The sequence below is a fragment of the Mastigoproctus giganteus genome, chromosome 5, assembly GCF_048544385.1.
Source record: "Mastigoproctus giganteus isolate SK-2022 chromosome 5, ASM4854438v1, whole genome shotgun sequence".
NCBI classification, from domain to species: Eukaryota; Metazoa; Arthropoda; class Arachnida; order Uropygi; family Thelyphonidae; genus Mastigoproctus; species Mastigoproctus giganteus.
The window spans coordinates 232,490,975-232,516,868 of record NC_143579.1 but is presented as its reverse complement, the minus strand read 5'-3'; the positions used below and the strand labels follow the sequence as shown (position 1 = coordinate 232,516,868).

General features: G+C 36.8%; 1 protein-coding gene across 1 annotated transcript in view; it reads right to left on the bottom strand.

Annotated features, from left to right (window-relative positions):
- Positions 1-25,894, bottom strand: part of lgs (BCL9 domain-containing protein legless) — a 402,368-nt gene that overhangs the window by 193,258 nt on the left and 183,216 nt on the right. Inside the window, exon 4 of the mRNA XM_090374845.1 lies at positions 11,070-11,178. Within this exon, the coding sequence (XP_090230971.1) occupies positions 11,070-11,178 (109 nt within the window). The remainder of the gene's footprint in view (positions 1-11,069; positions 11,179-25,894) is intronic.

Genomic DNA, 25,894 nt, shown 5'->3' with positions numbered 1-25,894 from the left:
TGTTCAATTTAATGTTTGTCTTAATGCAACATTTCTTGCTATTTTTCATTCTGAGGCAACACATTAAGCTCATGAAAGATTATAATTTCTCTGAAGCAACTTGCTTCTTAATTAAAAGTCTGTACAATGTATTTTGCCATTAGAAAACAATTTACTGTCAAAAATAAATACTCAGAAAAAAATTGGAGGGTGAGTTTATGTATTTTGTTAGATCTCTATTAATCTATTATAAATTGGTGCACTGAGAAATCAAGAAATATCATCTTTCAAACTTTGTCTTGTGGCCACTAATTATCTTTCATATTATTGATTAGTGTGCAGTTTTCTACATGGAAAATTATTAAACTGTATTTAGTCCATAAGCATGGAAATTTCACTGCAGAGATATGTTTCTCACACTACTCACCCCACCTTTCAAGGAAAGGATACATATTTATTACCTACTCTACAATTCTATCTGTAAGTAACTACAATCCAAATAACAAAAGCACTTTATCCAACATTAGTATGACTACTTTGAAATTAAGTATATTTGTACCTTGTTTTAGTGTGTGTTAAATAGATACAACTCATACAATTTTCCCATCAACAATCAGACACAGATATAATGTTTCAAATTATGAAAAATCTGCAACGTAATCATATACTGAATGCTGCAAATATCTTACTGAAATGTTGTGAGTCAGAGCTGTAATGCCAAAAGAGTGCTATTTCTCAATACTTTCAGTAGTCCCCAGAAGACAAAGTCTGGAAGAGTTAAATTTGGCAAACCTGTGTAGTTACAATGGTTTACAGGTTTTGTAGAGTTAGGAGTGTTATGTCCGGGTATCTGGATAATGGAAATTAACACTTTCAGCATTTCTTATGATATGAACCTGTCTCACATAGACTGCAGAAATTTCAGCATTTTCTATATACCTCTGAGCATTTTGTTATAAGTGATATTACAGATTATGTAGGTGCTCTTACCTAGTGGTACATCCTATAACATGGGAAATCTTTCCAAGGTAATAACTGCACTTATTTTGCAATGAAGCATCTGATAACTTTATTGCAATTATGCAGAACTTGTGTTTCCCCGAGTCTCATGGGACTGGAATTAAAAATTTATTGAAATAAAAACTTACATGAACAATACTGCTTCATTTTTGATGGCTATCTTTGGGGGGGGGGGGAGTATCTTGTATCGAGTCAGTTTTTTAAATGAATTTAAGGTCGGTTGCCTAGTATGCTCTCCCCCACTTCTAAAAAGAAGGTAGGAGGGAATCTGTAACCAATCATAAGATCATCTAAAGTAACTGCTGGATTTCTGTTCCCCAGGTGCAAAACCCTACATTTAGAAGCATTAAACGTCAAGTGACATTTTTCACACCATCTACACAACTTATCCAAGTCATTCTGAAGTAAAATGGCCTGGTTCTGGTAGTTATCCCCTTTCTACCTTTAAATCATCAGCAGCTTTGATGACTAACTCTCCATCATCAATGCCATTAAGGAAGATGAAAAACAGAATCACAGAGGAATTCCATTTGCTATACTGGTCCTTCTCAAGGATGTCCATTTATGACTGACTAACTGACACTCTCTCTCTCCCCCTCCCTCCCTAATCCTGATCTGCTAAATTTTACATTACGGCTTTTCGTGGGAAACTGAAAAGCTTTGCTGAAATCAAAGTAAATAATGTCAAAGTTGTTTCTTGCATCCAACTGTTTAATAACTTCGTCATAATAATTAACTAGACTGAGCAGGCAAGACTTCCCCTTCATGAACCCATGCTGTGATCATTAATTCCTAATTAGATGGTCCTGAACTGTGTCCTTAGCCACAGATTCCATGATTTTTACCACCATTGAAGTCAAACTCACTGGTCTGTAGTTTGGCAAACCTTTAATGTTTTTTTTTTTTCACCTCCTTTGTGGATTGGGGAGGCAATTAGCACTTCTCCAGACATGGGGGGGGGATCATTAACAATCCTAAAAGGATGATGACTCAGCTTTTTCCTTACATTTTCTTAGTAGTCTTCCCATACACTCTTCTCCAAAATTAATATATCACTTAATTTGCAGCAATCTGACTTGTCACTATTCATCTGTGGTTTAGGTGGTCTTTCAACTGTAAAGACTGCATAATACCTACTCATCTACTTGTCAACCACTTCTATGACTTTTCTGGTTCAATCAAGTAAGTTGCCTAGTCTATTTTCTCTCTTCTTTTTTTGTGTTTACTTAAGAAAATAACTCCTTTTCTCCATTTTAGCTCTCTTTGCTAATGATTTCTTATACTCAGATTTCACCTGTCTTTCCCCATAAGTGGTTTGGTTACATAAACATTTATAATACTCACATTAATTAGTACCTTACGATAGTCTGTAAGCAACCTAGATAGTCTGTAAATAATACAGTTTCGCTCTGTGTTAGAGTGAAACTGTATTATTTAAGTAGTGTTGAGTAATGATTGCCACAATTTATCAAATGTGTTAGAGCAAAACCATATTGTAGAAGTAGCATATTATAAGGGGGTTGATATTGTAGAAGTACCATATTATAAGGGGGTTGCCTGTACTATTAATTAAATTACAGAGTGGTTACGAAGAATAAAAACTGCAAAAAGAAGCATCATATGGGGGGGGGGAGAAACATTTACAGCTAGACATTATATATATATATATTTTTTTTTTTGGCAGAGAAAATCAAAAACAAAAAAAAAAAAAAAATTCGATTTCACCACAAAAGGTACAAGATTCACAAATTAAGCCACTACAGTATACATATAAAAAGGGGAATACATTACTGTGCTTAATGTATAAAGTTGAGTTAAACCAACCATAGTGCTCAAGCGTTTAGGGCATAAGCCTCGTGAAGGTATTCACAATATGAGATATAACTTAAAACGATGCCGTTTTATTAATAATCTGATTTATTCAGATATAGCTATGTATTCCTGATGCATTTGCACTATATTTATACATACCAACCATAGTGTTACTGTGGATTTCTGCTTTTCAAAGTTCTTGAACATGTAACAAGTCCTCTACTTAGCATTAGTAGAGGCATATGATGCAAGAAAGCAAGCTTATGCAGCATCAGCCAAAAAAAAACAGCCCCCATTTCACCCCTCCGTTCATTCCAAATACCTGTCCAGCTCAGCCTTAAATTTATTTAGGCTATCAATTTCCACAACAAAGGATGGAAGTCTGTTCAACCAACCAACCATCTGCTGGCTAAAGGCAAACTTCTGCACATCTATCCTACATCTGTCTTTCCTCAATTTGAATTTATACCCTCTCAAGGTGATTATCCTGAGCAAGAGGAAGAATCCCATCAGCATTGAGCATGCTCAATTGTTTCAAGGCTTTATTCACCTCAATCAGATCACCTCACAGGTGCCTAGTCTCCAAGGTGCCTCTGTAGCCAGGTGGGAAGGAGCAGCAGTGCGTAGCACTTGCTTCTTGATTAGACCAGGGTTCAAGCCCGTCACCACCAAATACGGAGGATGCGGAAATGTCAGGGAAAGACCACCGCATATCCCGGAGCAATATGGCCTTAGTTGCTAATCTCCTAAAAACCAAATAACAAACAAACAAACCTAGTCCCCAGACACTGTAATTTGCAAAATTTAAGCCTTTCTTCGAAAAAGCAACCCTTTGTTCCATTCACTAATCTTGTTGCCCTTCTCTGTACTCATTCCAACAACTCTACATCCTTCTTAAAATGAGGCCTCCAGACCTGTATAAAGTACTCAAGGTGTGGGCTGACCATTGCCTTATACAAGGGGATAATCACCTCCTTATCCCTGCTAGAAAAATTCCTGTATATCATTGATAAGACACCATGAGCTACTCTTGCAGCTCGTCTGCACTGCTCAGAGAACTTCATATCTGCCTGCACAATTACCCCCAGGTCCTTTTCATTCTCTACCACTGTCAGTGTAGTACCACAGAGTTGATACGTTGCTCTGGGGTTGCTGTTTCCCATATGTAGTACTTTACATTTGTCAATGTTAAACATCATTTCCCACCTCTCGGCCCATCTGCTCAACCTTTCCAGATCCTGTTGCAGCAAAATAGCGTCAGTAGTGTCCTTAACAACCCTGCCAACTTTTGTATCATCTGAAAACTTGGACATTAAGCTTGATATACCATTATCAATTTTTTTTTAAATACAGAAAACAAGAATGGACCCAACACTGAACCCTGAGGGGCTCCACTAATAACATTAGTCCATGATGAGCAGTGTCCATTGATTACCACTCTGTCTACTCCCACTCAACCATCCCTTTATCCATAGCAGCAATTTGCCTCCAATGACACACTGCTCCAATTTGTTCAGCAGTCTTCCATGTGCAACAGTATCAAAAGCTTTTCTAAGATCCAAATATATGATATCAGTTATTCCCTGCATCCAGTTCCTTTGTGACCACATCATAGTATCCAATCAAATTGGTCAGGCAAGACTTTCCCTTAACAAAACCATGCTGTGTCCGAGCTATAACTGAAGTCTTGTCTAGATGATCCTGCAGTGCTTCTTTAACCAGTGCCTCCATTAATTTTCCTGGAATAGAAGTTAAATTAACAGGTCTATAATTACTTGTGTCACCCTTTGATCCTCCTTTGTGAATTGGGGTCACATTTGCACATCTCCAGTCCATGGGTACCTCCCCTGAGTCCAAAGAAGCTCTCATAATTATGGCTAAGGGTTTGCTTACTTCCTTTGCTGCCTCCTTTGATATAACTGGATAGATCTCGTCCACCCCGGGTGCCATTTTTATGTTTATCTTCGACAATTTCCCCTCCACTTTCCTCTCAGTTATTACTAAATCATCTAGCTCACTGCCAGAGTTGAACTCACCTCTGGCATTCCCCCTTCCTGAATAACTCCTCATGGGTGAATGTAGATGCAAAATACTCATTTAGTTTGTTAGCTACCTGAGCAGGATCATCAACAGTTGAACCATCGAAATCAAGTGGACCAATCCGATTCATCCCCTTCCTTCTAGAGTTTACATAAGTAAAGAACTCTTTGCTGCTTTTCTTTGCATCCCTTGCCAAAGATTTCTCGTAATCTGCCTTCGCCTGCCTAACCTCCTTTGTAACTTGGTTACAGATCAACTTATATCTATCATAGGCTTCTGTGTCACATGTTAATTTATATGTATCCCATGCATTTTTCTTCTCTGCCATATGTCTCATTAGTTCATCTGACATCCATTTAGGCCTAAACCTTGAACAATATTTCTTAGTTGGTATGTAAAGCCTAGTAGCTTCCAAGATAAATTCTTTGAATGCTTCCCATTTTGAATTTGCTGTTGGTTACATCATCAGTTGGTCCCACCGTATAGAATTTAAATACTGTCTCAGACCACCATAGTCGCCTTTACGAAAGCAAAAACCCTTCCCTTTACTTCTGATGGTAGTTACCTCTTTGAGTAAATCCCACTTCAGCACACTGTAATAACTGCCACCTAGTGGTTCCTTTATCTGCAGATTCTTAATGCATGAAGAATCACTACTGATAATCAGATCAAGAGTATTACTCCCTCTAGTTGCTTCCCGAACATGCTCATGTAGAAAACAATCATCCAATAAATCCACAAAAGCCTTGCTAGTGTGTGAGTGACCAACCCACAAATTCCAGTCAATATCTGGGGAATTAAAATCCCCCATTATAAGAATCTGTGATTTACTGGCCCACTCTATTTCCCTGTACAGTTTCTTATTATACTCATCAGAGTCATTAGGCCTATAACACACTCCTACTCTCAATTTTGATCTCCCGATGCTTACGTCACGACAAACTGACTTGACACTGCACTCTTGATACTTTCAAGACAAACCCTCCTTAACATGATAAGATTTGAAGAAACATGAACCAAATGTATTCAAGTTCCACTAGAAGTTGTAACACAAAGAGCTGAATCTAAAATAAACAGGCTGCCTCTAGCTCTCATAGCACTTCTATTGCGCATATAGCTTCTCAAACGGTTGAATGTTCCTTGGAGCACTGTCACAAAGGTTCTTTGTATTTACATGAAATTCTGATAGAGTTTGAAGAAGATGAAAAACTGGATTCATCTTCCCATCCAGATGATGGGCAGATGAATCTAGAATAAACCTAGGAAAAGTCCGAAGAAAGAGAAAAACTGGATTAGGCAGACTTTACATTTATTGATGGCTGCTAGCAGAGCTCACTTAGCTGAGCAGATGTAAAATTGCAATTTCTAAGTTTTCAAAGTTGGTGATCACCTGGCAGTCTCTTCCAAAAGTTGCAGCCTTTCAATATTGTTATTAATAAGTCTTTTAAATAACTTCTGAGTGAAAAGTATAATTGACAAAATAACCAAAGGATGCCACAAATAAACAAGATCAGGATAAAGGAAACAAATTTCAGTAAATTTTTCACTGTATAGCTGACAATTAGAAATTTATTTCAGTTTCATGTGTAAAAAATGAAACTTACAGGCCTAAATAAATGATGCACTGAATACTAAAATATCAATAGCAACTGAAAAAGAGAAAGAAATGGAAACTGAAAAAAAGAGGTAATCAGATGTACCTAAAGAAATTCTTCAAGGGCTCTAGCAGTGAATTTGATCGATTCAATTAAATTACACTTCAAATCCAGCACTGTATTGGAAATATATCTCTAATATGTTGTCCATTTCCTTATTTTTATTATTATTATTTTATTTATTTATTTTTTTTTTTTTTCATTTTATAATTCAATTAGAATAAAAACTTTGTTATCCAGCATTTAGATAACTGGAAAGATCTAGTAACCAAATATACTGGTTACTGATCCTGAGCTGGATATCACCATTCTTCTCTTTCTTGCTGATTCCCTTCTACTTCTGTCTCTCTCTCTCTCTCTCTCTCTCTCTCTCTCTCTCAGAGAGACACAGGAATTTTTTTTGGCTCGTGCAGCATAAGCCTCAGGCTTCCTTGCATCGTACGGCTAATAATAATAATAATAATAATAATAAAAATAACATATTTATGTTCTAGAACAGGGTGACTGATTAGTTTCCATAAGATGCATACTGGGGTGGAGTGGATGAAACTCAGATTAGTCTAGATCCCCCCCCCCTTTTTTTGCATAAAATTTGTGAAACATCAAATAAATATTATGACTACATTTTCACCTCTATTTATTACAAAAAACACCTACTTATATATAGCAGAACATGAAGAAAGATGAATTCAGTAGATATAATGTATGGCTCTGATGATTATTTATTTATTTATTTTTTTTTTTTTTTTTTTTTTTTACATAGCATGTCAATTTAGGGGACCTTATCAGGGTCAGATTGAAGATAAACAGCCAATGAGAAATTTGAACTTGAGGGCTACCATATATAATTAAACACGTGATAAAGTAGGTTAGTATGTTTAAAATGTTAAATCGAAATACATCCTTTATTATAACTCAAATTAACAAATACAATTGATATAAAAGCAAAAAAAAAAATAAATAAATAAATTCTGAGTGTATAAAAAAAATTTTTTTTTTTTTTTTTTTTAAATAAACCAGGTACAAAAACAAAATAGTTACTTTTCTGATTAAACATAATTATGGCATCAACAATTTTTTACATTCCGTGCTATGGGAACCAAGAGTGTCAATAATTTTATTAAGTTCTATTGAATGCAGTACATCTTGCTCTATATTTCATTATTATTAGAGCCTGTAAAGTTTCTTTCCCCATGATGCCACGTAAACACCATTTTATTATTTTTAATATTGAAAATGCACATTTACATTCCACTTATGTGCATGACAGTGTCAATAAACACTGTAGTCACTGAATTATGACCACCCCATTCATAACAGACTATGCCACATAGTCTCACACCATAAAAAGCCAAACAGCTTTGTACACTAGAGCAGTGGCAATTTACATCTGGTTGTGCAAGTCAAAGTGATAAAGTAACAGTTATGGGATGTAGTAAAAATATCACACAGTTTCAAGAGGGCATGATTGTGGGAGCTCATATGTCAGGTGCCTCCATATTAAAAATGGCAGGTAATGTCGGTTGCTCACTGCCCACTGTTGGTAAGGTGTACAAAGAAAGGTGTCAAATGATTCAAACTACCTCCCGTCGATAGAAAAGGAACTGTAAAGGATTATGTGGGATGCAAAGGCTGATGTTCGTGGTGAGTGCAGAGCAGTGAACAGGATCAACAGCAGGTCAATGTGCAGCAGCTAGCATTGCAAGGTTTTCCGTAGCCGAGTGGTCAGGAGTGGGTGTACAGTAGCACACGCTCTTTGAGTAGACCGGGGTTCAAGCCCCTGACTGCTGAATATGATCGATCTGCCAACCCGCACTGGACCAGCGTGGCAGATTATGGTCCATTTTCCCTCAGCATGAATTGTTGAGGAGGCTTCCATCCTGCAGTGGGTTGATAATGGCTGCAATTTACTTTTTTTTTTTTTTTTTTTTTATGGGAATGCAAAAACAATGTCCCAAATGATGTGTCTCACACTGCGATGTATGGGGCTCCACACCAGGTGACACAAGAAAGACCCTCTATTCACCACCGATCAAATGCTGTAGTGTCAACAGCAAGCTGGTTGGACACTGGAGGATTGGAAACCAGTGTGCTGATCGGATGAGTCCAAATTCCTGGTGCGACATGCCAATGGACACCGTCACATGTGACACAAGTAAAACAAATCCATGGATCCATTGTGCATACTAACCAGGCAGGTTGCAGTGGTTGCTTAATATGGGGCATGTTTTGCTGGCAAAATCTAGGATCCCTAATGCATATGGACCAATGATTCACTGGTGAGGTCTACTGGCAGCTCTTAGGAGGCCATATGCTGCCATATTGCATTTTTTCCTGGACAGAAAAGGTATCTTATAATGGCCCATGTCATCGGGTCCACACTGCACACAAGTGGTTTGAAGAACACAGTAAAGATATCACCCATCCTGATTGGAAATGCAACAGTCGGCTCTTCTAGCACTGCAGAAAGCCTTTCAGGCAGCATGGCTGTAAATCTCTACAGACATCTAATGGAGTCAATTCCTAGGTAAATGCAGCTGTTATCAAGGTGCAGTCATACCTCAGAAATGCTGGCATTAGTGTTGGACTGGCCTGGCAACAGTCCACATTTGAACCCTATTGAAAATTGCTGGTATATAATGTTGTCTAAAATTACTCAGAAGAAGTCAACAAGTAAGATTCAGCTGCAGGGGAGCATTGTAGGAGTGTGTTACCACGAAATTGGGCAACCGTATATTCAGAAGTTGATTAACTCTGTGCCAGATTGTTGCAAGGCTCTAATCGCAGCTCGAGGAGGAACAACAAAATACTGAAAACTTATTTTGCTGATTTATAGTACATAATACTATTATGTTAACTTGTCATTTCAGTTTGTACACATAAATGCAATAAAATGTGTTTTGTTGTCATGATTTCTCATATTTCCATTAATTATGCATTTCACCCTTTGGGAAGATATTTATGGCAATTAGGTATATCAGGTGGAGTCTTTTTATTGGATTTCATTCACAGATATATATCCCATCTAACAAATGCATTTTAAACATTTTTGCAACCCACAATGCAGCACAAAACATTATTTGCAAAATTCACAAGTGATACAGTTTTTTTTTTTTGTCTGCCACTGTAGGTGCTCATAATTCAGTGATCCTCACTCAGTGAGGATCACTGAATTATGAGCACCTACAGTGGCAGACTTATATACCTTATATAAATTATAAATTAGCGCATCTTATATAAATTAGTGTACGTGTAAATATGCACACTGCACTCATTTAATATCATTAAATATACAATGAATGCAACCTTTTTATGAATTATCCCTGTTGGCATTAAGACAATTGTTTTTTTTTTTTTTTTTTTTTTGTTTTTTTTTTTTAAATTGTAAAATTTTTATAATTTTCACTAAAGTGAATCAGCTCATTCCGCAGCTCCCTATGGTCAACATTAATATTTTTTGATGCAAAAATTAATGTTTCATTATTGCCGCTGTTTATTAATTCATTTATACCATGTAATTTTAGGTAATTACATTGTTTCAAGCTCCACTTGTTTGTAAAAAAAAAAGGTAATACAAATAAAATACAATACAACACAATCACATCGCTATGTTATGTTTCAGCAGAGTGTAATGTGGAATGATGCATGGCTGAAACATAATACAACAGATATGAGCAGACACCCATTAAATGTTGGCTATCAAAAGCAACACTATTTCCATTGTGTACAAAAGTTTCTTAGCAGGGCAAGAAATTTTGAAGTCATAATAAACAAAAAAAAACAATAAATACATGACCAGTGTATGAATGAAATATTTAGAAAATTTTTAATATTTATTTTCAATTTATTTGATCCAAACTAGCTCTAAGTGAGGTGAGATAATGAGAAATTTCTTGCCATCTGTTCGACCCTGGACCTTAATACAAAACCAAAATAATTACAAAGAAATGAACTATTACAATGTACTTAATGTATCACTATAAATATTTTATATAAATAAGCATCTTGTTACTGGAAAGGTGCCATTGTCACTGAGCAGTATTTATTTTACCCCACTTTACCCATTGTGCATGTGTACAAGGACCCAATATAGTGTTTTGATTGTCCTAAACATACTTTTTGTTTAGTCACTGTCAAATTTTATATAAATTTTGGATAGTGACTATAAAAATATAATAAAATTTAATAAATTTAATAATAATAAAAATTTCTGTTTTAATCTCTCACCCTCAGAAAGACTATGGTAACATTTCAGTGATAAATTAAAACATCATATAAATGTGGTACAAATAAAAGGATGGAAGGGATAATTTTTTTATAACTAGGCAATTAAAACTACTTCAAAGAAATTACAAATGCCCATTCTGATAGCTATCCTGTGGTTATGTTTTCAGCTGGCTGAAGTCCAAGTACTATTTCCTTTGCATTAAGTCTATGTAATGTCTACTTTTTCATAAGATAAAAGTTCAAAAAAAAGCTTTAAAACATGAGTTAAACATTCACTTTTCCAAAATGTATACTATTTTTAAATATATTCTTTCGTGGTAAGAGTCAAAAGATTACCTTTTCTTCTGGTGTGAGATGCTTCCAGGAAACAATATCTTGAAAATAAGGAACCTCAGATTTGTTGTCTACAAGTAGTTGCCGCAAAAACAAATCAAAATTGGCTATACTAAAAAAAATAAATATACTGAATGTAGTAAAAGTATTTTTGTAGAATCCAAACTATTACAAGTCAATAATTAAATTCTAAAGTAGAATAATTTTTCTTAGTAATTAGATAAGAGATAAGTCCAAACTATTAGAGATGCTAAAAATATGAGGCAGTGTGAACTGACAAAACTTTGACTATGCAAGGAAAGGAAAAATATGCCTCAATGCTTAAATGGAACATTCTGTCTTATCAATAACAGATAACCAGTAATACCTGATCATTCAGAACTCCCACAAAGGAATCATAAACAATATAGTAATTCCTGCAATATTAATTTGTGATGACATGATTCAAAATTCAACAACTACAGGAGGGGGGGGGGGTGGTATGTTATTTCATTGAGAACATACTCTTCTCTATAAAAAGTCATAAGATGTTTAAAATAATAAAATTGAGAGAGAGAGACAGAGAAAGATTTAATTATATATAAAATATTTCTTTTCAATTTACTCATATATATATATATATATATACAGTGAAACTTCCCTTTAACGGACAGCCAGGGGGAATGAAAATGTGTCCGTTAGAGAGAAGTGTCCGCTAACAAGAAGTCTGAGGGAGAAAAAAAAAAAGAGAAAGAAAGAAAAATCATTAAACGTTTAATGTAAAATGAAATTAAAATATATACAGATTTTGAACAATATTTTTGTAAATAATATACAATTACATACACAAGAGATAAAGAAAAATCGTTAAACGTTTAATGTAAAATTAAATTAAATACAGATTTTGCGCAATATTTTTGTAAATAATATACATACAATTGTGCTATGCATATTATGACTTTATCTTAAGAAAAATACATACAGTAATCACTTATTTTCTTCTGCACCTTCTTCCGGCTGATAATTTTGTTTTCAACATTTGTTTGGAGTGAAGAAACCATCGAAAGTCCTTCAGTATCTTTACAAAACAGTTCACGACAGTTTGTTTTCTAATTGCGTTTACTGAAGAGGAAATCCATTGAATCGCATCTAGGATGCTGATTTTCTTTGCAAGGTCACTCGCACATGTTACATCATTCATGTTTGCAATGAAGATGTCTTAAAACACGTTTTCTGTAGTGAAGTTTAAAATTTTTTATTATCCCTTGATCCAAGGGCTGACACTGCAGATGTGTTTGGTGGCAGAAAAACGATTTGAATGTTGGACAATTCAATGTGCGGGTGAGATGCAGCATTATCCATGAAAAGAATAATTTTTTTCTGTTTTGACGAATCATGTTTTGATTAAAGTGACTTATCCATTCGCTCATGATATCTCGTGTCATCCACGCTTTTTTATTAGACTTCCAGTCAACATTCAAAAGATTCAACTTTATGCCCTTGAAACAACGAGGATTTTGTGGTTTTCCTATAACAAGAGGTTGTTCAAAGTCTCCCAACATATCTGTACAAAATAGTACAGTCAAGCGTTCCTGAGAAAATTTTCCGCCCTTGCACTTTTCATTTTTAAGACTCACTGTTTTTTCAGGAAGAGCTTTAAAAAAACAACCCTGTTTCGTCACAGTTGTAAATATCCTTAGCTTCAAAATCACGACATAAATCTTCCAATTTGACGGTCCACTCTGTTACAACCCCAGTTTCAACAGATCCACCTTCAACCACTTACGGTTTTCCAAGAAATTTTATGCCGAGTTTTGAACTTGTCTAGCCATCCCACAGAAGCTTTGAACTCATTTACTCCCATAGATTTCGCAACCTCCAAAGCCTTTTCCCTAATAATAGGCCCATTAATGGGAATTTGTTTTGTTTAGCACGTGCGCGACAAATTTGAAGTCCAACAATTTTCGGGAATGATTTTTGAAACTGATCATTTCCGTGTTGCCAAAATTGTTTGAGCAGTTCATTTTTTTCTTTAGGATGTCGCTTACCTGCGTCTTCCCGATTTTGAATTTTGCAGCGAGATTGCGAACACTATTTTTTTGCCGATCATACGCATTAATGAGTTCGACTTTATCTTTTAAAGTTAAATGTTTACGAGAAGACATTGTGCACTTCACACGACACAACAAAACTGAAAACTGAAACTGAAAAGACGAAAGGCTGACCATATCCCCCCCCTGCACACACCTAATTCATCAGAAGTTTTACACGTGCCTTAAAATTCTTGAAAAGGGGTTTAGAACCGCGACGTAAACCTTGATAAAATTCAGAGAATTGGAAATAGAAAACACACGATTGAGGCAATACGTGGAAGAAACGTTCCTAGAAAAAGGGCCGTGAGCTCGCCCACTGTCCATTATGGGGAGATCAAATTAAGTGCTAATCTAAACGAAACAGTGCAGATTGCCTGTCCGCGTCCGTTACAGAGAATGTCCGCTAGACAGAAGCTGCAAACACGTTAAAACCAATGGAGGTGAGTTGGGGAATTTGAAAATGTCTGTTGTAGAGAGATGTCCGTTAACGAGAGGTGTCCGTTAGGAGAAGTTTCACTGTATATGGAAAAAATATTTTATAAAATATATATATATATATTGGAATTATGTCAAATGACATTTAGGTTTAAATAATTATTGGCTCCAGTGTTAATGCTATTGTCTGTGCACAATTAGACATTACGCGTGCATGGGTTGTATATGTACTTAACTTATTTGTACATTATTATTTTTAAATTGAGGTACTACTTGGGAGTGTAAAATTAATGAAATTTTAAAGAAAGCTGGAGAAATTGGCAAAAGTTAGTGAAAATTAATGAAAAAAAAAACTAAAATTTTTCCTCATAACAGGGGAAGAATGGAGTAGCAGAGGGATGACCATGAGGAAGAATGTTAATTTTCATTTCCCCCCCCCCCATTAATTTTCACTAACTTTTGCCAATTTTTCCAGCTTTCTTTAAAATTTCATTAATTTTATATGTATCTTATATTTTTATATGTAAGGCTATCCATACCAGAGCTAGTTTTAAATATAACTAGTGGGTTTGGATGGGGTCACTACAAACCTGACACTCCCAAGTAGTACCACAATTTAAAAATAATAATATATAATGTAATACCCAACGACCATAATGGAATGTAGATAAGTAGAATGGGGATGAAATGGAGAAAAGCTGGCAAAACCAAAGTAGTAACAATGGAAAAAATCATTAGGTACTGAAAAATAAAAGTAATATATTAACAGTAGTACATAATGCTATCGATCCGACAATTTTAATTTCTTCATCAAGGGTCAGCAGCCAAAAACAAAGAAAATATAGCAAGAAGTAAGGTCTCTGTTTCTGATATGAACTATACATAGCACATGGTTAAAATAATGAAACCAAGTTGAATAAGTGCATGTAGAAGCCAAATCAATATTATGATTTGGTAGCATATTTCATAGCTGACCAGACAAACACCGAAAAACAAACAAAAGGGAAGAAAAGAAAATACTGCAAACTACTAGGTAAGAGGAATTTACAATGGAGGACCAAGACAAAGAAAGACAACTTAATGTGGTGCCGAGCAGGTGTCAGGGAGATAGATGGAGGGGAGTAACTGTCAAGTTGAGCTGTAATTTTACAGCTCAATAATGAATATCCTAAATAATGATTTTAATGATATCTGTATTTTCATTAAAAATGAGATGAAAATGGACCACCATTTTTAATTTTATAATTCCTGCTTATATTAAAACCACATTAGATAAATGTCAATTACTGTGCTTACTATATACATCACAGGTATAATCTAAAAATATACATATTACAAGTGTAATCTAAATATCACCTATCTGAAGGCTACTACAGAAAGATCACCTGTTTCCAAACAATGTACAAGATCCTAACCAACTGTATAACCAAGAAGATATAAGACCAGTTGGAGAGACAGAGCTGAGCAGTAGAAGAGATGTAAGCTGATGAGCAGAGGATGCAAGGAGCAACTGACCATCGACCTGGTGGTTATGGAGTAAGCCTATAAGAAGCACCAGAACCTATAAATGTCCTATATAAACTACTACAAGGCCTTCAACTCCATGCCCCATAGCTGGCTGAAGATCTACAAAGTGAACTCAACACTGACATACTTCCTGGAAGCAACTTATACTTTTACATTTTATACCTTTTTGACTTTGCGCTTTAGATGCTAATGCTTAAAAACAACCAACCTGGAAGCAACCATAATGGAGGATCATCATCATAGTTGAGAACAGCACAACCACAGACTGATTCCTATTAGGAGAGAAATTTTCCAGGGAAAAAGCCTTCCATCCACTAAGGTTCTGTTTAGCACTCAACCCACTGTTCACCATATTCAGCAACAGCAAGTACAGATATACCCTTAAAAAGGAAGGGAGAAACGAACCTGTACATCCTGTCTCACCTGATGTACATGGATGACATCAAACCATGTGGCAACTGAGAATCAATTCCAACAGCAACTACAGATCATCAAGAGTTCAGCACTGACATCAGGAAGGGGTTTTTTTTTTGTTTTTTTTTTTGGTTTTTTTTTGAACACCCCAAGCACAAAAGGTATTAGAAGGTTGTTCCAGAAAATGGATGTTGAAGCCGACTGGTTACAGCACATGCTTAGACTGGTTTGTGTGTGTGTGTGTGTGTGTGTGTGTGTGTGTGTGTGTGTGTGTGTGTGTGTGTGTGTGTGTGTGTGTGTGTGTGTGTGTGTGTGTGTGAGAGAGAGAGAATTATAGATGTCAATTCAGAACAACAGTGCCCATGGAAGTATCTATAGAAAAAGCATGCAGCAGAAACAGAACATCTATGAGACAGAGAGCAGAGAGACTTTGTTAGAGATAGGTTATTAATTAGCCTAACTGCTTTTGAATTAAGATGCAATTTGGCCTACACAAATGCAATGCCCATGGGTTGACTGAATTTTCCCACCAGGGAAATTCAGTCAGTTGAAGAGATTGAAGCCACTAAAAACAAGGCTGAATGACGAGAACATGGTCAGAGCCACAAACACCTGTGCAGTCCAAGTCCTAACATACTCCTTCAGGATCAAAGATTGGACCAACATTGAGTTGGAGGATATTATGAGATCGACAAGGATAATGATCACTAAGAGCTGCCGACACCACCTGAAGTTAGCCATCGGGTGACTGACCTTAGCCCATAAGGAGATGGGGGGGGGAGTTTAATGGCACTCAATGAACAAAAGAAGAATGTGATTAAGAAACCTGAGGGATTACTTCCAGGAAAACAGAGCACCAATCTACCAATCCATAAAGAAGATAGCCAAATGGTGCATGCCACTTCACCTAAACAAGGAGACTCCCACTCACACAGATGGAATAAAACTTCATAGCTCCTGAGTGGGAGGCTCTTCCCCAAGACCAGATAATCAACACCAGGAACTAAAGCAAAACATCTCTCTGGATGTGACATAACCCTCATCGATAAGGAAATGGCCACCTACCTGATCAACATAGTGGCACCCAACAACAGCAAACCTCCACAAAACTATGAGAAAAAGATCAGGAATTACATCGACCTAAGACAGGAAGACAAATAAATGTGGCATATGGAACAAGTAATGACAATCCTAATCACTGTGTCAACCAAATGCATGGTGTCAAAGAGCCTCAGAAAACACTTACAGAAAGGCACAATCTTGAGCACCTGTAAGATAGTCAGAGAGTCCCTCAACCAACAGTAATAATAATAATTTTAACTGGACACAATCAACCACTCCATGCACTTGGTATACCAGTACCCATTACAGGGTGAAAAAAATCCCACAAGGAGAAAAAGTAATAATAATAATGACCCAGAGGGAATAGCTAAAAATTATGAACTTCATTAGAAAATCCTCTGACGAAAGCGGAGAGACCAAACAGTTTTGTTTGGTCTCCCGTGGTTATAAAACTCTCAGGCTTGAAGATTGATTTCAACATTAAAATTCAAAACTTAGCCAATTTTAAGTTATTCAGACTATTTGGGGTCTAACTGTACCAAATATCCTTTGCCTCCTAATAAACTAATTAAAATACAGTTACGAAAAGCTGTTTAAAAGTTGCTTGGTTATGCTTACTGTCACTAACAGATATGTTATCTTCTATGTCCTTTGAAATTTTTTTTTTTTTTTTTTTAAATTATAATTCTATTATAAAAAGTACTATATTTCATTTTAAAGTGCAGACGAATTTAGACAATGCAGATGAATTTAAATTTCTCTTATGTTTAATAACATTAAATACAAATGCATAATGACAATGATGGTACAAAGAAAGAAGTCCACAAATAAGCGCCTCCGTAGCCAGGTGGGAAGGAGCAGCAGTGCGTAGCACACGCTTCTTGATTAGACTGGGGTTCGAGCCCGTCACCACCAAATACGGAGGATGCGGGAAGGTCAAGGGAATGACCACCGCATATCCCGGAGCAATATGGCCTTAGTTGCTAATGCTCCTAAAAAAAAAAACCAAAAAAAAAAAAACCATCCACAAATAATAGTAATGGAAAATAATGCAAAAAAGCCAGCATACAGCATCGCATTAAAGGGGGGGGGGGGCACAACAACACAACCTTCCCACATCACCTGTCCATCTTCAACTGATCTAATTCTTCCTTAAATTTATTAAAACCACTTCCTGGGTTTGAATTTAAGAAAGAATGGGTTTGTCTGCACGAACTGCCAGCACCAGATGAGAGTTTGTTCCGACAATCAACTACCTGATGGCTGAAGGTAAATTTGCACACAGCTATTCAGTAACCATCCTTCCTCAATATTTTCAAGGATTTATTGCTTACTAAGTTTTCATTATGGTTCCAATGGCAAGATGCACTAACTGAATTATCTGATCCTTGGACCGAGTTCTTTTCACATTTCTAATTAAACTATTTATCCCTGTCAGTCGGATAGCATTTAAAATATTCGGCACTGTTTTTTTAAGAATTTGCAATTTTAGCTCTGAATAACTACATCCATATTTTACACTCTTTTTATTTAAAAATACATTTGAATCTTGCAATATCTTTAGGCTTTTCTGCATTTCATCAAACAGACTTAACACAGTTAACCGATGTTTTCATTTTCTTCCATCTCTTCACTTAACTTGCAATTCCCTTTCTGAAGCAAGTCAGTTTTCACTTCAGACACTATTAGTATTACTGTTAATGAAAAATGAAATGAGGATCTTCTTCAGATGGTATAACCCATCTGACTCAAGATTTTGCATTTTTATTTTTGAAAAGGCTTGATTTCTTCCAAAAGAAACAATGACAGCGAAGTTTAGTAGTAGTAGTAATAATAACAATAACAACAACAATGCAATAGAATACAAGAGTAATTTTTCACCAAGGCAACTCAGTCATAAGGTACAAGTGTAGGGTACGTGTGTGTTCTATAGTTTGTTTTTCAGGTGGAAAAAAAAAAAAAAAAAAAAAACTTGCAGACCTTGCTTGACACTGAAACTTCCCCATGATATTCAAAAACTCAAAAGTTTATGAAATATGTACGTAAAGGCATCCAAGAATTACAAATGTACTAGTTTTACACTAGAATGGGTTGTTATTTGAAAGTTGTTTTTTTTTTTAATAATTTGTTTTGCTTTACAGAAGCACTTATGAAATCTGCCAGTTCACTGAGATGGCTTGTCACCTCGTACTTTCAAAGATGGCTGGATTTGTGAAAAAAAAATAATACAAAAAATAAAAAAAAATAAATAAAATAAAATAAAATTAATTTCCGCCTTACAATAAACCCTCAGCTCACCAGAATCCCCCCCCCAAAAATACGGCACCACGTAACACATTTATAATAATCTCTAAACCAGCAGAAAGACTGGTACAATTTGCTATAAAAACTACAATAAAAAAGGGCCACGGGACTTCACCAATAATCAGCACTTCCTTATAAAAAATATAAAAAAATATAAATGCTGGAGCAAATTTCTTTTGGCAGACCGGACTAACTCTATCTTGTGAACTCCTCTGACTGTGTGGTTGTCCCACATTATAAACAAGAAAATTATTATTACTGATGATAAAAAATATTTTGAAATAAATAAAAAATATATAAATAACCAAACTTGTAATAAAACTAAAACATATTCACCATTTTTGTCAGAAAAATGGAAAAGAATATAATTATTTTAAAAAATTAGATGAAATACAAACTTTTAATTCAATTGCAAAACTACAATTCTGCCTCTCTGTGCTCTAAGAACTTCGTCAAATCAATTATTACCCCCCCCCCACACACAGTATGTGTAGTTTTGCCACTATGGCAATTATAGATTGAGAAGGTGACAAAGCAGACAGAGTTCATTCCCAAAAATTTACATGGGGGGGGGGGGGCACACACACTTAAGATCACAAAGCAAACTAATTCTGAATAGGCCACTCCCTAAATGAAGATAAAATTATAATTGAAACAATACAATGACCATCTTCAACATATTTTATCGGTGTAGGGGCTAAAATCTGTGTTTCAAACGCATTTCACTGAATGTACAATATTCATGTTACACAAAATTGTCCACCCCTTACTCAGATAAATACTCCAAAGTGACAAACTATAATGAGCATGCATTAAAGCTCAGTCGAGGTATAAACTTTAGATAGTGTAGTTATTCTATTATCTCCTTCTCAAGATTACTGAGACTAACAGCAGTGTGCCTGCCAGCTCTTAACCAGTCTAGTACAGACTTTTTAAAGAGCTGGCGACTCTTTATTCATGACATCCCAGTACAATTCATGCATATTTTATTGTTTATGTGATGATACTCAGGTACATCCTGGCACAACCCATCTAATACACTCAAGGCTGAAAGTCGTGTTGATCGCTAGCAACGTGAAGGATTATTAATTTATGCAAAGTGCAATTACGGCCGTTCACTCGTTGGCGGCACGGCAAACTTTATCCAACACCGGAGGAAAAGTTCCGGAGCACACCGCGCACGCTGTCCAATCAGCCATTAAGATTTATAACAGCAGACCTCGCCTCTAGTGACGAGGCGGGAGGGAGTTATTCAGGGCGCACGCAAGAGCTTCTATTACGCTGCACCTAACTTCCATTGGGGCTAAGGGGGGATGGAAGGAAAGGGAACGAAATGGGGTTGTCTCCCAGGATTGTCAGTGGTGTCGCCATGGAGACACATGACAACAAATACCGACACTACTCGGGAGGATCGATCGCCGAACAAGTCTAATTCTTGTCGGCTTAAGCGACAGCGCGAAAAGCTAAGAACGCCACCGTCCAGAAAATCTGGCCAGGAAGGAAAACGGGTGATTATTTGGGGTAGAAATAACAAGCCAGGACACTGCTGTAGAAAACGATCGATGGACTTCAGGACAATGGAGCCACGCGCGGATAATACGGAAACCCCCTCAAACTTTAACAATATATCCCCTGATGGCCAACCTTCTAAAAAGTTAGCGATAATAGCAGTTACGACTGAGGCCGATGAATGTTTTCCCTTTCTCTAGTGATACATATTACTTAAACATTCTTTCTATAGTGATAAAGAGGGGAAAAGACGTCAGAAGGGGCAAATCCAGCTCCAGTAACACTTTCCTAAGCCTGTGGTTCGCTACCAGACGAAGTGGTACGCAAAGGCGATTAAAAAAATATTAACTAAACTGATTTAATTGTAATCAAATTGTCATATCTTTTTTTATTATTTTAACAAGCCAATAACAAAATTAAAACTTATTTTAATATGATATTTTTCAGGATATTATCAGTCACAGTCGCTCTCGAAAAACTGCACCGGTGGTAAATGAATGTGTATGAGCATAGAGGTTGGTTGGTTTGGTTTTTTGGAGCATTAGCAACTAAGGCCATATTGCTCCGGGATATGCGGTGGTCATTCCCTGACCTTTCCGCATCCTCCGTATTTGGTGGGCACGGGCTCGAACCCCAGTCTAATCAAGAAGCGTGTGCTACGCACTGCTGCTGCTCCTTCCCACCTGGCTACGGAGGCGCCAGAGAACAGGAGTAAAGGCACCACATGAGCGTATGCTCCACGCTCCCTTGCGTGGTGCCTTTACTCCTGATCACGGGGGGGGGAGAAGACTGTTCTCTTCCCCCCTTTCCTCCTGGTGGGGTCTGGGCCAGCCGCACACAAGTTCCAAAGTTTAATTACGTCCAAATTACATTGTTTATAATCCATTTGGCTTATTCAATCCGAGAGCTCACCCCACTATTTTTTTTTTATTATTTTTTTTTTATTTTATTTATTTATTTTTTTTTTTTGCATAGGCCCTAGCCACTGAAATCTCAGAAAACTAGGTGGCAGGGCCTGCCAGAGAAAAATATAGAGCTACTGGGTACCTGGTCTACCTCCACGAGGCCAAATGTGGGTTCCAATAGGGACCCAACGGCTAAATGGCCAGAAGAACAATGGTACATAACAGTACACATATACATAGCCACCCACAATTAAAGCTACGCGGATATGGGGGAAACCCCTGGTGCCGTTAGACACGAAAACACTTTTCGAGGTATTGCCCTGGTTTCCAAATTCCCCAGACATCAATCCCATTGAGCATCTGTGGTTTATGTCGGAACAGCAACTCCGATCTGTGGCGTCTCAACCATGGACCTTAGAGGAGTTAAAGGATCTGCTGGTTACGTAACTAAGACACATTTAGAAATGTTGTAGCGTCAATGCCTCGCCGGGTACGAGCTGTTTTGGCTGCACGCGGTGGATCAACATCATATTAGGTAGGTGGTCATAAGGTTTTGGCTCATCGGTGTAGGTTGTGTTTCTTCCACCCCCCCCCGTATGTCCACATCCGGCGGCAAGTGAGCTCTAGCCACGTTCTTTCCACCTGAAAGCTACACAGATGTTGATTCCGGATGGCCTTGGTTAAGCTTTCTGTTAGCATCGCACGTCTTCGTCTCTTATTTACGTTTTTATCCCAAAACAAAGGAAGCTGCACACCGTTGCACACCGTCTCCAATTTGAAAGATAAAAAAGGATGTGTGTCGAATAATTTTTGGCATTGATAGTATGCGGCGTCAAAAAAAAAGTTTGGAAAGCACTGACTAGATGGAATAAGACACAAATATGACGAACGAAAAAAAAATGATTTTTTTTTAATGTTTACGGTATTTAAAACACAATGGTATAAAAAAGTACAATCATATTTACCTTTTTTTTATTTGTTTATTTTTTTTTTAATGAAGAAATCAGAAATGTTCTTTGGGTAAAGATTCTATTGTATTGCTGTTTCCTAATGTTGTTATTAATTTATCTTGGAGAGCAAAAATATTTTTCGAATTTTCCGTCGGAATTAACAAATTTAAGAAGGGTATCAAAGGCAGCTACTGCCTTCATGCAATTTAACTTTTTCTTCATTTCCCTTTCATCTGCATATTTTACTCTTTGAAATGATGTTGCTATTTTCATCTTCTAGCCCCGTTCTTTGATCACCCGAAAATTACTATCCCTTTTGCCATTTTTGTACAATCCATTTTGACTCTTTTTATCGTTGACTGGATCAAAATAAATAAGAACGTCATCAATTAATAACTTTTGCCATACAATATGGAAATAAATATATGCGAAGTGGAGCAGTTACACCACGGATGTTCAAATTCCCAGCAAGTTATGGATCACCCGAGTTTAAAACTAGCGTTCCACAATTTTCAGATTTTTGAAAATCGGTTTTTCTGTATTGTTTCTTAATAACGTCATATAATATTTTCTTGACCATATCTATTTGAAAGAATAGAACTCAACATTTCCCACCACGGCCAGGATAAGAAAATACAAAATTCTCATTTTCAAGCTAAAGAGATACAGTAAACTGTACTCGTTTAAAAATGAGTCAATTCCTAGGCTTCAGCAGTGGCACAGAGACGGATCCTGTCAGGTCCGTTGCATATCACAGTGATATGCAACGGATATCACTGTGATGGCTTCTATAGAGGGTGATATGCTGGAAGTGATTGATAAAGGAAAGATGGATATTTGAAACAGTCCGGGTGTTCAAAAACTGATATACATTTAAATCACTCATGTGTAATGAAAAAAAATTATATAAGAATCGTAGTTTCAACGCACATGAATGACTTGAATATTTTCTAATAACAAAATTTCTTTAAAGGCCGTTTTTGATTAGCACCCCCAGTAAAATATTTCATATTTTAGTTTTCGCGTACTAAGATTTGGTCTAGTTCACATTAGCTGGACAGCTGAGTGAGAATGGAATCAGTAGTTTTTCTTAGATCTTCCTGCAGCGATCAGTTCTTGGTAGTTTCCAGACCGTTCTACCACCTCACCCCCATAAGCTTCCCGATGCCGGACAGATATAAAGGACACACTTCCCAGACAGGTCAATCAGTGAGTTATCAATGTGGAGTTTACGTTATTAGTAAACTCATGCTCTTTTTGTGTCGACGTCGGTTGACAATATTTTTAAAATGTCACATCAATGCATTAAATCACCAAACTGCTTTTGTTATGTATGAAGTTATTACAAAATTAAATCTCACAGAGTCTAAACGTCCCTTTAAAGAACTTATGTGAACCGTTTTGGATGCATATTGAGCAATCAGGACAAGAAGTGGACTCAAATTCTGCCCTAATTATATGCTCCACAATTAGGGCAGATAAGGTCTGCCCTAATCGTGGAGCATATACGTGTGGCCCAATGAAAGTTCGAAAATGCGAAAACGCTTCTGACATTTTTTGGGCAACAATAAAGAGAACTATAATATCTTAATTGAGGATTTATTACAAGCCTATTAAAATCCCGGCTGTAATAGGAGGTGTGGCAATAAAAGTTCCGGGACTGTGCTGTTGTGGTTCCATGAATTTGGAAATAAACGAAAGTAGTATATTGTAGTTATTAGTAAACTCACGGTACGGAGACTGTTCGGTAAGAGTCAAGTTGCAAGTAACAACCAATTTCGTTAGTAGCATTAACGTTCTGTGTCACGATTTTGCAACAGAGCAACGAACGAATGTCAAATTTTGCTTTAAACTAGGGCAATCTGCAACAGAAACGTACGAAATATTAACACACGTTTATGGTAATGAAACGTTGTTAAGTCGTACGAGTGTGTTTGAATGGTATAAGCCAGGAGTGGCCAACTTAATATGTGATGCGATCTACTTTTTTCCTTCAAAATGCGCCGCGATCTACTATCTCAAAAATTCCATTGCACAAGGTGCACAAATCGAGGGATGACTGTATATGAGGATGTTTGCGATGACCCAAGAAGTGGGCATTCATCAGCCTCTCGAAAGGGTTGCAAAAGTTCGAAAACTGTGACAAGAGTTCGTCGTTTTACCCTCAGAATCACATGGCTGATGAGTTGGATAAAAATAAGGGGACGATTTGTCAAATTCTGCACGACGATTTAGGGAAAAGGTCCGTGTAAAATTTATGCTTCACGGATAAGCAGAAGCAACGAAGACGGTTATCATGCGAAAACTTCATCTAGACTTGTCGACACAATCCTAATTTCCTTGACTGCACTGTCACTGGAGATGAGTGTTGAGTGTTTCAGTACGACCCAGAGACGAAGCGTCAGACCATGCAGTGGATTTCATCACCAAGACCCAGAAAGTTTAGTTTAAAGAAGTCCAAGATCAAAACGATGCTAATCACGTTTTTCAACAAACAGGGTGTAATTCCGAAGGAATTTATACCTGAAGGGTCAATGCTGCGGTCTACGTACTTAGTAGTACGTAGACCGCAGCATTGACTACTAGTGCTTCAGAGATTATTGAAGAGGGTAAGAACGCAATTTCTAGAAAGGCTGATGATTCTTGTTGCACGACAATGTCCCCGCCCATTGCACAGTCTGTGAAGACATTTCTGACGAAACATGATATTGTACAAATCAACCATCCATCCTACTCCCCGATCTAGCACCAGTGGACTTCTTCCCTTTCCCAAGGTGAAACTACCCTCAAAGAAAATTGTAAATAACCGCCGAACCGAACGTTCAGTCAATTGGTGATTACTTTAACAATAAAACCATTATTAAAATAATAAATTTTAATTAATAATAAAACCATTGAACTAAAAATAAAACTATTTTTTAAGCTCCTTCACACTTTGTGTTCTTTTTATTGCACCAGTCCGGGAACTTTATTCCCACATATATGTCTCGAAAAATGCATTTCCTCCACTCTAGGACCCATAACAAACACAGTGAATAGTAATAATAGCTTGGTGTAATCAAGATACTAACTACGTTACCAAGTAAGGTGAAACTTAGTATGCTGGCGAATATGTGCTCCTGGTCATTACAAAAGAAAACAGGGGTGGGGTAAATCTGTGGATGCTAGGCAAAACACAATTTCAAATTTTGGATTCAGATCAACAAAATCCATGAGATGTACCATGTTTCGGGAGGGAAAAATCAAAAGCTTAAAAAATAAGACTGCTTGTAAACAGAGAGAAACAACAGGGGGGGGGGACACTAACTCAGGGGCGTCCCTGAGTTACAAGGAGACAATCTGAGCCATAACACTGGACATGCAGTCAGCTGTCGTACTTCGTTTTAGCTGGTGATGACAGTACGAGATGTATGCGGCCAACAGAAATTTGAGAACCTCAGGTTTATATGAGGTAAATATTTACATAAATTGCAACATTTTGTTCGGCAAGGGTAAACTTAATTTGAGTGTGGGAACAACCTTCGGACAGCAGTTTGTATTTGGCCAGAAACACAAACCAGAAGAAGGTTGTTCCCTAACGCTGAAAGATCCGAACTAGAGAAACCACGTTTGTTCACGATAGTGATTTCAAAATACGGTAGCAAAATTTT